The 16,181-nt window shown below is 39.4% G+C and overlaps 3 protein-coding genes across 3 annotated transcripts in view; all 3 read right to left on the bottom strand.

Moving 5' to 3' along the window:
* Positions 1-946: 946 nt before the first annotated feature.
* LOC115017472 (extracellular calcium-sensing receptor-like) lies at positions 947-4,238 on the bottom strand. The gene is made up of 6 exons (XM_029445944.1): positions 4,102-4,238; positions 3,718-4,000; positions 2,684-3,496; positions 2,326-2,553; positions 1,979-2,102; positions 947-1,860 (listed from the first exon to the last, which is right to left on the bottom strand). Exons 2-6 carry the CDS (start codon positions 3,964-3,966, stop codon positions 947-949), a joined length of 2,328 nt encoding a protein of 775 aa, XP_029301804.1. The 5' UTR covers positions 3,967-4,000; positions 4,102-4,238.
* A 2,779-nt stretch (positions 4,239-7,017) lies between these two features.
* LOC115017802 (extracellular calcium-sensing receptor-like) lies at positions 7,018-10,173 on the bottom strand. Its single transcript, XM_029446497.1, has 6 exons — positions 10,010-10,173; positions 9,619-9,910; positions 8,628-9,440; positions 8,323-8,547; positions 8,105-8,231; positions 7,018-7,907 (listed from the first exon to the last, which is right to left on the bottom strand). The coding sequence occupies exons 1-6, from the start codon at positions 10,171-10,173 to the stop codon at positions 7,018-7,020; spliced, it is 2,511 nt and encodes an 836-aa protein (XP_029302357.1).
* Positions 10,174-10,601: 428 nt separating this feature from the next.
* The window catches only part of LOC115017493 (extracellular calcium-sensing receptor-like), a 39,975-nt gene continuing 34,395 nt past the window's right edge, over positions 10,602-16,181 (bottom strand). The window contains exons 3-8 of the mRNA XM_029445982.1: positions 14,092-14,192; positions 13,609-13,906; positions 12,679-13,473; positions 12,320-12,547; positions 12,105-12,228; positions 10,602-11,515 (exon numbers count right to left, since the gene is read on the bottom strand). Of these exons, the coding sequence (XP_029301842.1) occupies positions 10,602-11,515; positions 12,105-12,228; positions 12,320-12,547; positions 12,679-13,473; positions 13,609-13,906; positions 14,092-14,180 (2,448 nt within the window). The 5' untranslated portion in view covers positions 14,181-14,192. The remainder of the gene's footprint in view (positions 11,516-12,104; positions 12,229-12,319; positions 12,548-12,678; positions 13,474-13,608; positions 13,907-14,091; positions 14,193-16,181) is intronic.

Genomic DNA, 16,181 nt, shown 5'->3' with positions numbered 1-16,181 from the left:
AAAACTATTTTAGTTCATAAATTAAGAAAGACAAAATTTAAATAATTATTTGTAGTCATCAAAAACAAGATATTTAATGAATACTTGGAATATTAAATGATTAAATAAATTGATTTCCAAAAATATAGCAAAGAAACACTCAGCTATGCATGAAATCACATAGGAAACTAATACGGGTCCTTTTGGACCCATGTTGCGCATTAGAAGGGTAGTGATACAAAAGTGATTTTTATTCAAAAAGTAAGAAAGTAAAAATGAAAATAAGAATTTGTGATGATCAAAAACAAGTTAATTGAGGAATTCGTGGAATTCTGAATGATTAAAGTAATTTATTACAAAGATATTTACAATTAAAACTCACTTGGGTCTATTTGGACCCATGTTGTGCATCAAAGGGTTAATAATGTAATAATACATTTACTGGGTTGCAGTCAAAATCTGCAGACCACATGGCCTGTTTGGGTCAATTGCAACAAATTATTTTGTTTTTTATTTTACTGAAAACCAATTTTACATTTTGGAATTTTCTTTGCTTTACTGTATTTATTTGCTTAATATTTTGGTTATTTTCCCAAAAAGTAATTTCATAGCAATCAATGAATTGAACAAACTAATATAGAGGGAAACTGTTCAGGATTTGTTATAATAATATACATGTAATAACACACATACTTTATGTGTGCACTGGTGTGAAATAGAAATAAGAAATATATGTTATTAGTGGGGATACTCAAACAATATATTTTTTTATTATTAATTATTACATAAAATATCACGTACAACATCTTAAATATTAGGAGACATGTATTTCAGGAAGAGCGGTAGGTTCCTTAACATAATGGGGGGGGGGGACACACGATTTTAGAACTTACTTAGACATGAAGTCATTAATTAACAATACAAAATAAAGAAACATTTAAAAGAAAGTCATCACAACAATGCAAAATTACCATTGGATATCTTTTGTTTTGACAATCATATGCTTTTTGGTATTTTGTTCTGGTCTTAGTAAAATTACATAACATTTGGGGATAAAAATGCAGAAAAGAAGTCCATAACTTGAGGCCAGAATAGCAAATATCTCCACAGCTACAGTGAACTTCCCAGGAGAGCTGATATAAGCTGGGATGAATGTGATCCAGACTGCACAGAATATCAACATGCTGAATGTCATACATTTAGCTTCATTGAAATTATCAGGCAGCTTTCTAGCCAAAAAAGCAAGTATGAAACATAACACAGCTAAGAGCCCTATGTATCCTAACACTGCCCAGAACCCTACAGCTGATCCCAGAGCACACTCAAGAATAATCTTCTCTTTATAGTGGTTCATATTCTTGAAGGGGAAAGGAGGGTTGATTGTCAGCCAAAGTATGCAGATTAAAACCTGTATGAGAGTGAAACCCAGGACGCTGAGCCTCTGCTGTGCAGGCCCGAACCATTTCATCACACTACTACCTGGAAGTGTGGCCCTGAAGGCCATCAACACCACTATAGTTTTGCCCAGAACACAAGAGATACAGAGGACAAAAGTGATGCCGAATGATGTGTGTCGCAGCATGCAGGACCACTCAGAGGGCCGGCCGATGAAGGTCAGAGAACACAAGAAGCACAGAGTCAAGGAGAAGAGCAGCAGGAAGCTCAGCTCAGAGTTGTTGGCTCTGACAATGGGAGTGTCCCGGAATTGAAAAAACACTAATGCAATTATGGTTGTCAAAATCACCCCTATTAAACAAAATAATGTTAAAATGATCCCCATGATCTCTGCATAAGACAGAAATTCAATTTCCTTCAAGATGCATGTGTCTCCTCTGATATTCGACCAATAATCAACGGGACATTTGAAGCATTCGATAGAGTCTGTTTTTGAAAGAGACAAAAACATTGATTAGGTCATTACGCTAATTATGGAAAGAGAAAATCACATTCCAGATACATTATATGTCACATTTAAAATTTCAGTTTTTCTAAATCAAACCTGTAATGTTGCTGATTTCTCCTTCTGCACACGGTATACAGTCATAACAGCAAACAGGTTTTCCTTCCTGAAGGACTTTGCGTTTTCCTGGGGCGCAGCTCTCACTGCACACTGACACGGGCACCTGGTGCATGAATATGCGAAGGAATTGTTTGAGACCTACAGTGTGTTCACTTTTTAAGTTTTATTGGTGTTCACATATCCTTCAAATTTCATTTGGAAAACATTTAAATAAGTTAAAAACCAGTTTTGCTGCATTTCATTCTAGTGGATTATGAAATATTATGCAGTATGGCCTTGTGACTAACAACCCAGAAATGTGAGAATAAAGCAATATGAATATGTACCGTGTGACTTCCTCCTCCCCACACTATCTTCATGCCATTCATTAGAAATTGACGCTCATGGGGCAGAGAGGCATCAAAAACCCCAACTGTGTCGACATGTACGGTCTCTGAGGTCACGTGTTGTAAATTTATGAGTTCATATTTTGCAGGTGAATCTCCATTATGGTCAAAAGTCACTTGTTCCCCTTGACTTGTTGTGAAGTTGATATTCTGTAAGTAATGTAGCACCTGTAGAGAAGAACGGGACTTGATTATAATCAGCAGGCTCTTTTTCTTTGTAACTTTGTGTCATTTCAAATTGCATCTGAGTTTTGTGGTATTTTCAAAAGATCAATGGACTTTTAGTTTTCTTCCTCACCTGCCATGGTTGAATGTGTTTAGCATCGGCACAGCTCCCGTTGTAGAAGGGGCCCCTCCCCTCTTCACATATGACAAGCTTGTGGAGAGCATGAGCCACTGCGTAAACTGACTTGTATACATTATTAGTGAATCTCAGCTCAGAAACATCTGTAAAATAGGATTCCACATTCTGCAAGCTCTCAAAACCGCTGCATGGTTTTCTTTGTGTGTTTGCAGTGTCGTTCAGAGCGCAGTTGAACACGTCTTCCCAGAAATCTCTGACAAACTGACTGTGAGGAAACTGTGAGGGGTGGAGCTGCCTCAGGTGCTCCTCCAGCCCCGGGATCTGAGCTTTGCTGACAACGAAGCCAAGTGAGCCCACAAGGATGCTGTGACCCTCACTGTCCGTCAGAGAGTGATCTGTGATCCAGGCGTCACTGCCAACCCACTGCAGTCCTGTAATGTTCTGTCGGTACAACTCAGTTGCCAGCAAATTAACTTCTCTGTGTGACATGAAGGCCACAATAACCTTAGAGGTGGAGGACTTCACAGTTTCAACTACTTTTTTTAACTCATGAAAATAATCTGTTTGATCAAATGCCCGATAGTACTCGACGCACACCCCCTCTTCTTGGGCAGCTTTTATAAATGTGGTGATTCCATTGATACCATAGTCATTTGTGTTACTTATTGCCCCCACCCAGGTCCAGCCGAAGTGCTTGACCAGCTTTGCCAGGGCTCTGCTCTGGTGGAAGTCACTGGGAATAGTCCGGAAGAAAGATGGAAACTCCTCTCTGTTGCTGAGACATGCACAGGTTGCAAAGTGGCTGAGCTGTGCAAAGAAGAAATGTGTATTCATTACATATTCTCATATACTACAAAATAAGTAAGGATCTATATTATTATACTAGTTAATCAGGAAGGTCTTTGAAATCCAGAATTAAACACATTTCCAATGCACTATAACTCAAATGACAGTGATTTAGAAACATGCATTTATTACATTGTTTCAGAAGTATTTATATATACCTTGAATGAAAGTAACATATTTACCACTGGTATCTTGAACCTTCCTACAATCCGAGCAAATCCCACCGTGGGTGCGGAGCCAGAGTGACCTAGTATGGCCTGTGCCGTTTCAGCCTTTGTACAGTTCCTCTCATCTATGATCTCCCTCTGCCCGTTGGCTAAGTCTATTGCAGACTTAATAATGTTTGTTATTCCACATGAATTGTATATCTTGTAGCCCAGGTTGGGAAGAATAGCAGGATTTTGATTTATTTCCTCAATTGCAAAGATCATGGTCAGGGCAAATTTGAATTCTCTTACATTGATTCTAAAAAGAAAACAACACATTTTCTTAAATGATTTGATTTGCACAAACATGTATTGAACAAGAAAGCACATCATAGAACAAAATCCAAAACACATACTTACTTCCGACATGTTGGAGGATCGGGTAAGGTTTGAAAGGTGGGCACGGTGCCTCTGTATCCAGTACGAAAGGTAAAAATGCCACCTAAGAGAAAGTCTCCAGCCTTGGACAGCTCAGGTGGTTGTGCCGTCCCCTGCAACTGGCACACAGGCATCACCTTCCTGATCAGAAGAACCAGGAGGACCAACCTCAGCAGTGGCATTGCTTCGCTCTGCAGCCTCCTGTTCATGCTCAAATCCATGAACCTGCTGCTTCAGGGTGTAAAGCACATGAAGTAGATGGCCCCAGGGACCGAGGAAAAGTGGGTGTTTGGTGTACAGCAATCCAAGAGTATGCAACAGGCAAAATGTATTATTGGTAGCTATTTGATTTTAATCTATTTAGCTGAAATCGATACTTTCTATCTAAGTCTTTGTTTCCCTGTGACAAGGAAGTCATATTTTCTGTCTGATTTAATTGTTTGCCTGTTTGTTGCTTAGCAGGATATTAGCACTTTTGCGAATGCAATAGTTAGCAGACGGGCATATCATGACTCAAAGTAAAACTGGAATCAGGTACAGGTTCAGTTTTTTTTTTTTAAACGATTTCTTAAATATTTCAATGAAAAAATAAATCATACATGTACTGAATCCCATGATTGTCTTTAAAGGCCCTGTCCCACAGTGCCGTATGGCAGAAACGTATGCTGGCGCATATGAAAATTAGCATATACAACGTATATGAATGTATACAGAGTCTATTGATAGCGTATCACGTACTTATACAAAACGTATCAGAGCGAATGGCCAACGTATTCGACGAACAGATACATAACGCATTCCTAGCGTATTCCTTCGCCGTATGACGGAAACGTATGCCGGTGTATACGGAATATCGGCAATACGCTGGTGTACGTTGTTGAACGCTGAGGCCGTGAAACGTTTTTTGAGCATGTTCAAAAAAGTTTCACTGCCTCAGCGTCGAAAACGTTGGCCATACGTTTTGTATAAGTACGTGATACGCTATCAATAGGCTCTGTATACGTTCATATACGTTGTATATGCTAATTTTCATATGAGCCAGTATACGTTTCTGCCATACGGCACTGTGGGACAGGGCCTTAAAGGGTCAATGTGTAATACCTTGCCAAATGCTCCAAAGAAACACTGGGCAGCATTTCACCTCTACTACTGGGTTCATACAATCTACATTTACAGTCATCAGTTATAAAACAAAAGGCCAACTATGTTTTTATAGTCCATCCACTGAACTAAATCCAAAGAGCCAGAAACAAGAAAACTATACGCTTCCGCCGCCCGGAGACCACCCCATTGGGAGGAGAGAGGATGCAGCCAACAAAATGTGACGACATGTACATTGCTCTGTAGCCAAACAGTGCTGTATGCTCAACTATGAAGGTGGACAGCTGAAATATTCTAAAATGAACTGATGATTTATTTAGTTTATGTGTCATCAGCACTAAGTGCTGTATTGCACTGCTTACGTCAGCCAACTTGTTCACAGGAAGTATAATAACACACTTGGGTGTAATTGTGAGGTACTGCAGAGGTTGAAATGAATCTTTCACTTAATATTTAATGTTTTCTTATGTTAGCGATTTGGGGAAAACTTCATTTTGAATTAAAAACAGATGATATATCAATGGCTGAGTGTTGTAGTGTCATGCAGGCCTGGCATCAGAATAAACAGGACATACTTCATGCTTTAAAAAAAACAAAAACAAAAACAAGGAAGGAAGGGAAAAATCAAAACAAACCCTTAATTGATTTAAGATGTAACATTTACATGTTGTGACAAGAATGTTAATTAACATAGACCCTATATTTCCGCTTGAAGCGATATGCCACCTGTTGTTCCTGTTGTTGTGTAAAAGGATGAAGCAATCTGCAATGTTTAATCTCTGGTGTCATGTGTTGGGGTGCTGCTGGAGTTTTCCCTCTGGAGTAAAGCCACTGGGTAATAAAGTCATGCTTACAACAGATGGGGACTTGTTTAAATTCTACTGTTTTTATTCCGTGTTGTTTTTGGTTATGTACACGTGTAACCTTTATTTCTGCTGTATTGCATCATTGTATATTTGAACTTGAGAGTACCAGTGCGAAGGGAAATACTATTTTAATTCACCTCTATCTCCGTTTATCCTCTATTGTTGCAACTGAACTTTTATTGATTTGCTTTAAGGAAACTTTAGCAAAGCTCGAAAGAAGCTGAGAGGGAGTACAGTTATGGACTTTGAGCATGAATAGGTACAACTTGGATTAAGTATGACAAGCAGAGCCAGAATATGTAAAAGAATAAAATAAAAATGGCCACCACACCACTATCAGCAATATTTGGACGATGTTGGTAATTATATCTTCAGTAAGGACAGAAAGAAATAGCTTGCATACTGAGTTTTGAGATTGTAATTGTTTGCACTGTAAAACAAAGCAGAAGAAACAGAACAACAAAAGAAAAATAAGAAAGTTGTGAAGGTGAGATTAAAAAAACATAGAGGCTTTTGCACACCAATTTCTTTATATTTGTACAGAAATTATGTATAGTAAGGAATAAATATGAAATATGAAATATGATGAATGAACTTTAGATATCGAGAAACATACACATATACATATACAGAAAACTATTTTTAACATCATGTGGCCTTTTGCAGCCACTTTGGGGCGACAATGCTCTCATATTCTTCACTGTTTTAGTTGTGTGTGTGTGTGTGTGAGAAGGGTTATTGTTTATAATTATATATTTATTATTAATAAATAAATGTGTAAGAAACCAAACACAACAAAAGAATATAATTCAATATTTAAACTGAAACAAATTCATTGCATTACGTAACACTACGTTACACAAAGAAGAAGCACATAGTAAATGTTGGTTGTTATAGAGAAAACCTACATTACAAGTAATTTGGAAAATAGTTAATAAAGTATATCATTATTAGTTTTCCCTCCCATTATGTGTTTCTTAGTGTTCTGCTCAGGCCTGAACAAAATTATGTAACATTTTGGCAGAAAAATGCAGAAAAGAAGTCCATAACTTGAGGCCAGAATAGCAAATATCTCCACAGCTACAGTGAACTTCCCAGGAGAGCTGACATACGCAGGGATGAAGGTGATCCAGACTGCACAGAATATCAACATGCTGAAGGTGATTAATTTAGCTTCATTGAAATGATCTGGCAGCTTTCGAGACAAAAAAGCGAGGATAAAACATAATAAAGCTAGAAGTCCTATATATCCTAACACGGCCCAGAACCCTACAGCTGAGCCAAGATCGCACTCTAAGATGATTCTGTCCTTATAGAGCAACAAATTATTCCTAGGAAAAGGAGGGTTGATTGTCAGCCAAAGTATGCAGATTAAAACCTGTATCAGAGTGAAACCCAGGACGCTGAGCCTCTGCTGTGCAGGCCCGAACCATTTCATCACATTACTACCTGGAAGTGTGGCCCTGAAGGCCATCAACACCACTATAGTTTTCCCCAGAACACAAGAGATACAGAGGACAAAAGTGATGCCGAATGCTGTGTGTCGCAGCATGCAGGACCACTCAGAGGGCCGGCCGATGAAGGTCAGAGAACACAGGAAACACAGAGTCAAGGAGAAGAGCAGCAGGAAGCTCAGCTCAGAGTTGTTGGCTCGTACCAGAGGGGTTTCTTTGTGGCCGTACAAGACTAGCATAGTGATCATCGTTAGAAATACTCCCAGCAGTGAGATTGAGGATAACAATATTCCCAGGATTTCATCATAAGCTAAAAATTCTATTGCTTTGTGGATGCAGGCATCTCCCTGCTTGTTGGACCAGTACTCTGGTAGGCATTTCATACAGTGTATTAAATCTGCAACAAAAGAATACAAAGAAAAGTGAGTTCAATTGGTTTCAGAGGTCAACACTTATAAAAATACATTTTTGATATTCTGCTTTTTCCTCTTTATGTCATTTTGTGTTATTATATTTTATTGTATTTGAAATTGCAAAATAAATACTGGTACATTGTTTATTTACCTGTTGAATTACTGATCTCGCCTTCTGGACAGGGTACGCAATTATAACAGCAGACTGGCTTTCCCTTCTGAAGGACCTTACGAGTTCCTGGGAGACAGCTCTCACTGCACACTGACACAGGAACCTTCTACACACATAAACACAATTGATAAACAAAATGTATCAATAACACCTAAAAAATAACAGTTAGGATGTCCAAATCTCAGTGTTTGCTTTACCTCAAGACCATTTCCCCAGACAACGGGGATGTTATTCATGACAAACTGATGACTCTCTCGAAGAGAAGCATCATAAATGCCAACTGTTACTCCTTCTATGGTTCCTTTGTTTGTCAATTGTAAATTAACAACTTCATATATTGCTGGCGAGTCTCCATTACTGTCAAAATAAACTTGTTCCCCTTCCTCAGTGGTGAAATTCACAGTGTTGAGATATTGCAAGACCTAGTAAAGAAATCATAGAGAGATTAAATGACAGATTCTTGCTGTTATTACTCTGTCACACTAAACAGATGTTTTCTCACCTGCCATGGTTGAACGTGTTTGGGATCGGCACAGCTCCCATTCAAAAAAGGCCCTTTACCCTCCTCACATTTAATCAGGTTGTGGAGAGCATGAGCCACTGCGTAAACTGACTTGTATACATTATTAGTGAATCTCAGCTCAGAAACATCTGTAAAATAGGATTCCACATTCTGCAAGCTCTCAAAACCGCTGCATGGTTTTCTTTGTGTGTTTGCAGTGTCGTTCAGAGTGCAGTTGAACACGTCTTCCCAGAAATCTCTGACAAACTGACTGTGAGGAAACTGTGAGGGGTGGAGCTGCCTCAGGTGCTCCTCCAGCCCCGGGATCTGAGCTTTGCTGACAACGAAGCCCAGTGAGCCCACAAGGATGCTGTGACCCTCACTGTCCGTCAGAGAGTGATCTGTGATCCAGGCGTCACTGCCAACCCACTGCAGTCCTGTAATGTTCTGTCGGTACAACTCAGTTGCCAGCAAATTAACTTCTCTGTGGGACATAAAAGCCATAATCACTTTGGAAGTGGCGTGCTTAATGATCTCTATCACTCTCTTCAGGCTATCAGGTGGTCCCGATGATGAAAATGCTTCAGAGTACTCGATGCACACTCCATATTCCTGTGCAGCTTGATTAAATATAGCTATGCCATTCAGGCCATATTCATTATCCACAGCTAGCGCCCCAATCCAGGTCCAACCAAAGTGCTTGACCAGCTTTGCCAGTGCTCTGCTCTGGTAGAGGTCACTGGGAATAGTTCGGAAGAAAGTAGGGTACTCGTTCCTGTTGCTCAGACAGGCACAGGTGGCAAAGTGGCTGATCTGCAGTAACATATACAAACATTTTAATGGCAGTGATGGAGCAAATATTTAACATTTTTGTGTAATGATAGTTTAGATTCATGATGCAGTTACAATTTTGCAAAGCATCGTGAAAAACTTGAGCACACATAACAAAAAGTAAAATAACACTTCACTCTAACTTTGTTCTTTGACTTACCACAGGTATATGGAACCTTCCAACCACTTTTGCAAATGCAATAGTTGGTGTTGATCCTGAATGTCCTAAGATAGCTTGCACTGTCTCAGTTCTGGTGCAGTTCTTGTCGTCATCCACTTCTTTCTTTAATCCGCTCACCAGTGCCAGGGCAGCTCTCAGTATGTCCATAGTTCCACAGTTATTATAGATATTGTATCCAAGTTTAACATTAGGGAGCAAATCAGGATTTTTGTTGATCTGATTTATAGCAAATATCACTGCTTGAGCAAATTTGAATTCTCTAAAATTGAAGCTGGGGTGGTGAAATAATACAAATATATTTGTGTTAAAGTCTCAAATACAATACAAAATACATACATAAACCATTTAAAATAGACCTAACAATACATACTTTTTGCATTTCCGCACTTCAGGAATTGTCTGAAATGTGTTAATTACATAATCCTGCCTTGTGCGAAATGAAAAAATGCCTCCAATAACAAGGTCACCATCTTGAGCCAGTTCAGGCGGTTGTGCTGAGCCTTGCAGTCGGCACACAGGGTCTCCCTTCCCCATTAGAAGAACCAATAGGAGCAGCCTCAATAATGGCATAGCTGTGCTCTCTTCAGGTCGGACCAGTCTGCTCAACAGTCCATGGCACGGCTTTATACACCATCAACAACAAGGCGGATATTTTCATGGTTGAACTAAAGTCTCAGGAGTGTTCAGCCAAAGGTGTTTTTGTCTGTGAAAATGTGGATTTTATTCTTTGAATTACTGTTACTGTATTAAAATGTTGAAATAAGTAAGGAGGTATACATGCTGTATATATATATATATTGGTTGATCGTATATTACATTTTATTAAAAGTGTTATCTCAATATGCTAGGTCACAAAATAAAAAATAAAATGACAATGAATTGAAATGAAATGAAGATTGATGTCTACATGACAGTCTGGTTAACAAATGATTATGTAAAAATCATCATAATTTTTTAGGATTTCAAAATGACTTTGGTTCCCGCTTCCCCATTATATTCTTTTTTGTATTCTTCTCTGGTTTCAGTAAGATAATATAACATTTTGGAATGAAAATACAAATGAGCAGTCCAAAACTGGAGGACAGAATAGCAAATATCTCCACAGCTACACTAAACTTCCCAGGAGAGCTGACATACGCTGGAATGAATGTGATCCAGACTGTGCAAAATATCAACATGCTAAAGGTGATAAATTTGGCTTCATTGAAATTGTCAGGCAGTTTCCGAGCCAAAAAAGCAAGTATGAAACATAACACAGCTAAGAGCCCTATGTACCCAAGTACAGACCAAAAGCCTACAGTGGAGCCCAGAGCACACTCTAAGATGATTTTGTCCTTGAATTCCTTAAAATTCTTAAAAGGAAAAGGAGGAGAAATTGTTAACCAGAGGATACATATGAGAACCTGTATAATAGTGAAACCCAGAACAGTGAGCCTCTGCTGTGTAGGCCCAAACCATTTCATCACATTACTACCTGGAAGTGTGGCCCTGAAGGCCATCAACACCACTATAGTTTTACCCAGAACACAAGAGATACAGAGGACAAAGGTGATGCCGAAAGCTGTGTGTCGCAGCATGCAGGACCACTCAGAGGGCCGGGCTATGAAGGTCAGAGAACACAGGAAACACAGAGTCAAGGAGAAGAGCAGCAGGAAGCTCAGCTCAGAGTTGTTGGCTCTGACAATGGGAGTTTTCCTATATCTGAAGAAAATTATTGCCACGACAGCAGTGATGCATGTTCCAAATAAAGATGCTGCAGTGAGCAGTGCTCCCATAATCTCTTCATATGATAGAAACTCTGCCTCCTTCTTTATACAGGCATCTCTTCTTTCATTTGACCAGAAATCAGGGTGGCATCGCACACAGGTGATAGAATCTGAAAAAATAATATTGAAGCAGGTATAAGACTTGCTCAGTACTTGTTGTCTATTTTTGTATCTATTCTATACATGCAAGACAGAGAGAGAGAAAATACTGTAGGCCTTTTAGTAATTTGAGTGAAATGACCGTTTAAATATTATTTATAAAATGTTTTAATTAGTATCATAGCAATATTGATTTAACAAAGTACCTTGTAATTAATACTTTTCTGACCTTCTACTAAAACCAACACAGACTGCCTCCTTCTCCCCAGGGATTTCTCCTTTTTCTATGAAACTGGAGTCATTTTAGATACACTCGAGTAACATATTTGTTTTGTATTGGGGTTTTAACTCTGCATTATGCCTTATGTAAGACTGTGCATACCTTTATTTAGCTGACTTCAGACTTATGTGTCAGTATATGTTTAGGAAATGTTGTTGCATTGATTTTTGAAGTAATGATATTGATTTTTAGTTTGCTAAAAGGACTGTGTGGTTTTGAAATCAAATTACGAAACAATGCAATTTCTTCAAATTGAAAAGTCAACTTTTAGACTTTTGTTTTGTCTTACAATCAATACTACTACAATTCAGTTACTACACCTGTAATGTTGCTTATTTCTCCCTCTGCACATCTTATACAGTCATAGCAGCAGATAGGCTTTCCTTTTTGCAGAACCTTATGAGTTCCTGGAAGACACTTTTCACTGCAAACCGACAAAGGCACCTGCACGAATAAAGTGACTATGAGAAAAATGTATGAACTATAACAATTCAAATAGACTGTAATGAGCTAATACAGTGATCACATAACTCACCTGTTGTGAGTTCTGTGCCCAAGTTATAGACTTTTTTTTCAAATATAGCTGTTTGTTGGCAGGTAAAGATGCATCATGAAGTCCAACTGTGACAAAGTCCACAATGTCATTTTCTGTTGGCTGCCAATTTATAATTTCATACTTTGCTGCTGGATCTCCATTCTCATTGAAGTATACCTCATCTCCTTCCTTGGTTTTGAACTGAATGTTTTTTATGTGCTGTAAAATCTAAGAAAAAAATGCATAAATTACAAAGTGTTGTAGGCTTATTAGCTCAACAGGATGACAAACAGCAACATTTTCCTTGTTAATGTGACTAAATGTAAAAACTGTTATTTACTTATTGGTGTTCAACTCACCGTAAATGGATCTAGCTGCACCTTGTTGTTACATGTTTTGTTACAGCTGAGAATATTATGAAGTGCGTGGGCCACAGCATACACTCCTTTATAGACATTGTTAAAGATAGGCATGAGCGACATGTCAGTGAAGCTGTTTTGCCCTCCAGTCAGATCTTCATGTCCAGTACATTCTCTCTGATTCACTGCTGATGACTTTGACTGCTTGAACTTACAGCTAAATAATGTCTCCCAAAACTCTCTAAACATTTCATTACTAGATGAATTGAGCGGCCTCACATTCAACATGAACTCTCTCATGCCACTGACGTTTGCTTTGGGGATGGACAGGCCTATGGCTCCATCCAGAATGTGATGCCTATCCATGGCTGCAGTATGGAAATCAAAGATCCATCCCTCGGTGCCTACCCACTGGTACCCAGTCAAGTTGTCGTGAGACAACCTGTGTAGTATCACATCCATATCCATGTGGGAGAGGAAAGCGACAATAACCTTGGAAGTGGAAGCCTTGATAATGTTAATTATCTTTTGTATTTTGTCTGGTGGATCTGTTCTAAAGAAAGATACAGAGTACTCCAGACAGATACCCAGCTGCTGGGCAGTTTCTGTGAATGTGGCCATGCCATTGTTGCCATAATCATTATTTGATCTAATAGCTCCAACCCAAGTCCAACCAAAATACTTGACCAACTGTGCCAGTGCTCTGCTCTGGTAATAGTCACTGGGTATTGTTCTGAGGAACGATGGGTACTTGGTTTTATCACTGAGACAAGCACAAGTAGCAAAGTGGCTGATCTAAAGGAAGAAAAAAAAATGATATCCCAAGGTAAAAATATCAAATATAAAACAGTTATACAGTCAACTGCAATTCTTTCAAAACCCCTTTTGCTATGAGGAGTTGAAATAATTAAAGAATAATAATTTACTCACCATCGGAATATGAAACGGTCCAATGACAGTAGCTATAGCCATGCAAGGAGAGGAAGAACTTGCTCCCATAATGGCCTGCACTTGGGCAGGTCTGGCACATGGTGACTCAGAGGGTCTAGATTCAACGTCATTATCATTAGCCAAGGCCAGTGCAACCCTCACACTTTTGGCAATTGAGCCACAGGCATCATAGATCCTATAGCCCAGAGAGATGCCAGGCAATAGGTCTGTGCTGTTATTAATCTCCTCTATAGCAAAGAGCATAGCCTGGGCAAACTGGAACCCTCTGAAATTCAAGCTTGATGCAGACAGTTACAGTATATTCATATTTAATAGTTCAATGAAAATGAAAGAGTAGCATAGTAAACAAAAGTATTTGATGGTATTAATACACACAACACAAACTATTTCTTAATGTAAATACTCAATTTGACTTCCTATTAGATATTTTACATCTAAATACATTTACATGGTATAATTTACCTGGTGCATTCCAGTGGCAGTGGTTTGTGTATGTAGGTATCCCATCTGTCTTTCCAGCTACTGTGGAAAGAGAAGATTCCCCCCAACATAATGTCCCCATCCTTATATAATTGAGGGTTCTCAGGATCCCCTCCCTGCCTGCACACTGGCTCCTCACCCTGAGAGAAAGATGCCACTAGCAACAGCTGTAAGAGTGCCCATCCCTGCTCCGGCCACCTCTGTGTGAATGGCATAGTGTTTAAGTGAGCTAAACCATTAAGTGGCATCACATCTACCTTAATGTAAATTCAAATCTTACACTGGTATTTATACATTTTGGAGAAGCTTTCGAAATAACAAGGGAACAGGGATCTTTTATCTCTGTGGAGTTACAAGTTGGGGCAAGAGGAAGGACGTGCCCAAACAGGAAATGGGTTTTTGGGCTTTGCAAACATGGCGGTTATGAAAGCTTTGTCCAGCAAATGTCCTTGCTCATCTAATTCTTTTTTCAAAATCAAGTCTTGAATCTTCTCTTTCCCCATATTACAGGTCCATTTCCAAGTTGATTGTATAGCTTAAACCAGAGTTTCCAATGATGTAGATGCATGGTGATACACGAAAGTATTCTGTTTTGGTACAGTTGGATCTTAGTGCAGCTTTTGACAATGTGGACCATATAGGGATTGACACACTTAGGCATTTGATTTATGGGTATGGGATTTATGGGTTTTCCTTGTACTCCTGTGTCCTGTGTGACAGTACAAGCTGGACAAACATGGACTCAGAAGACAGTCACCAGTCCTGCCTGCCATTTTCATTGCCAAAGTTTGGAATTAACGGAGATCTTTTCCTACATGAAGACCAAGGTTTTCCTTGCTATTTCTGGAAACGGGACCCTGAATTTGTCCATGAAGTGATATTTTCTGTGCTACAGTTTTTTGCAAGCACAGCCCCAGATCATATTTCTCCTAAAGCCATCATGCAACCAGACCATGTGTGGAGGTGGCTGACAGGAGATCTGGAAGATCTGGACGGGTGTTGGAGGGAATGGCCGATGATGTGACATAGGTTTCTGGATGGTCTACAGAGCTGTGCAACAAAGTTTCTGTGGCACTGGTCAGCAGAGGCGCATAGGAGCTGTGCAACAAAGAAAGTCAATGGCCTCGGTAGCCATGGGGACTACGTCTTCTGCCCTGCCTGCTCTGACCCGGCTAATCCACCGCCTGTCAGCCCAGGGCAAGCTTGCTAGCCCTTTGCCTGACTGAACCGGTACCTTCGGACCTTATCAACTTTCAGTGGACCCACCCTGATGCCTAGCGGCCATCTCTCAACAAACTTCACCTTTCCTTTTCGGGAGGTACCTCCTAGAAAAAGGCGTGGACTATGCCCAGCCATCTCCGCTGATGACCACCTAGATCATGAGTTGGCCATCTACACTGACGGCCTGCCAGATTACCAGTTGGCACTATCCGAGGACTGGGATATAGATGCAAACAGTTTTTTGGCCTTACTATTCATTTTTGACATACTGTAGGTTTCAGCGATTTAAAGTTGTTGGCAAAGTTATGCATGAACACAGTGAAAGACAGAATACTGCCTTTTCATTTACAAGTGTGAATATGATATTTACCCAACATAACCCAAGGCTAACAGTATCTGAAATGTTGGCATCCAAATTGTCCACAAAATAAATTATATCAATTTAAGGAAATTATGGAATATGTAAAAAAAATGGTAGAACATTTATAAAATGAATGGTCGATTGTTTCCGCTTATTAACAACAAAAGATGTGAGGATCCACTTCAAATTTTAATATTTTACATAGAAAACCTTAAAGTTCCAACTTTGTGGTAACACTTTGGTGAAGGACCTTCCTTCTTTCAACATGATAATGTTGTCCTGCATAAAGCCATGTCCATGAAAATGGAAGATTTGTATGGAAGAATCTGACTGGCCTGCACAGAGTCATGGCCCATCAAAAGATGTTGGGCTTATCTTGAAAACAGACTGTGAGCCAGACCGTTACCGCCCAACATCAGTGCTCAACCTAAGTGATATGATTGTGGCTAAATTCGGAAGAAATTCCTGCAGCCAAGTTGAGAAATCCTGT

The sequence above is a fragment of the Cottoperca gobio genome, chromosome 13, assembly GCF_900634415.1.
Source record: "Cottoperca gobio chromosome 13, fCotGob3.1, whole genome shotgun sequence".
In the NCBI taxonomy this organism is placed as follows: Eukaryota; Metazoa; Chordata; class Actinopteri; order Perciformes; family Bovichtidae; genus Cottoperca; species Cottoperca gobio.
This window is presented reverse-complemented; position numbering and strand designations above follow the sequence as displayed.

What these genes read in the sequence shown, in the direction of transcription:
- LOC115017472 (XM_029445944.1), bottom strand. Translation starts at nt 3,966, where the DNA reads ATGATCTTTGCAATTGAGGAAATAAATCAAAATCCTGCTATTCTTCCC. An exon ending in GGGGAGGAGGAAGTCACACG is followed by an intron (nt 2,103 to 2,325) that starts GTACATATTCAT and finishes TTCATGCACCAG; the next exon opens with GTGCCCGTGTCAGTGTGCAG. An exon ending in AGAAATCAGCAACATTACAG is followed by an intron (nt 1,861 to 1,978) that starts GTTTGATTTAGA and finishes TTTCAAAAACAG; the next exon opens with ACTCTATCGAATGCTTCAAA.
- LOC115017802 (XM_029446497.1), bottom strand. Translation starts at nt 10,173, where the DNA reads ATGGGGAAGGGAGACCCTGTGTGCCGACTGCAAGGCTCAGCACAACCG. An exon ending in GAAGTGCGGAAATGCAAAAA is followed by an intron (nt 9,911 to 10,009) that starts GTATGTATTGTT and finishes TCACCACCCCAG; the next exon opens with CTTCAATTTTAGAGAATTCA. An exon ending in GAAGGTTCCATATACCTGTG is followed by an intron (nt 9,441 to 9,618) that starts GTAAGTCAAAGA and finishes ATGTTACTGCAG; the next exon opens with ATCAGCCACTTTGCCACCTG.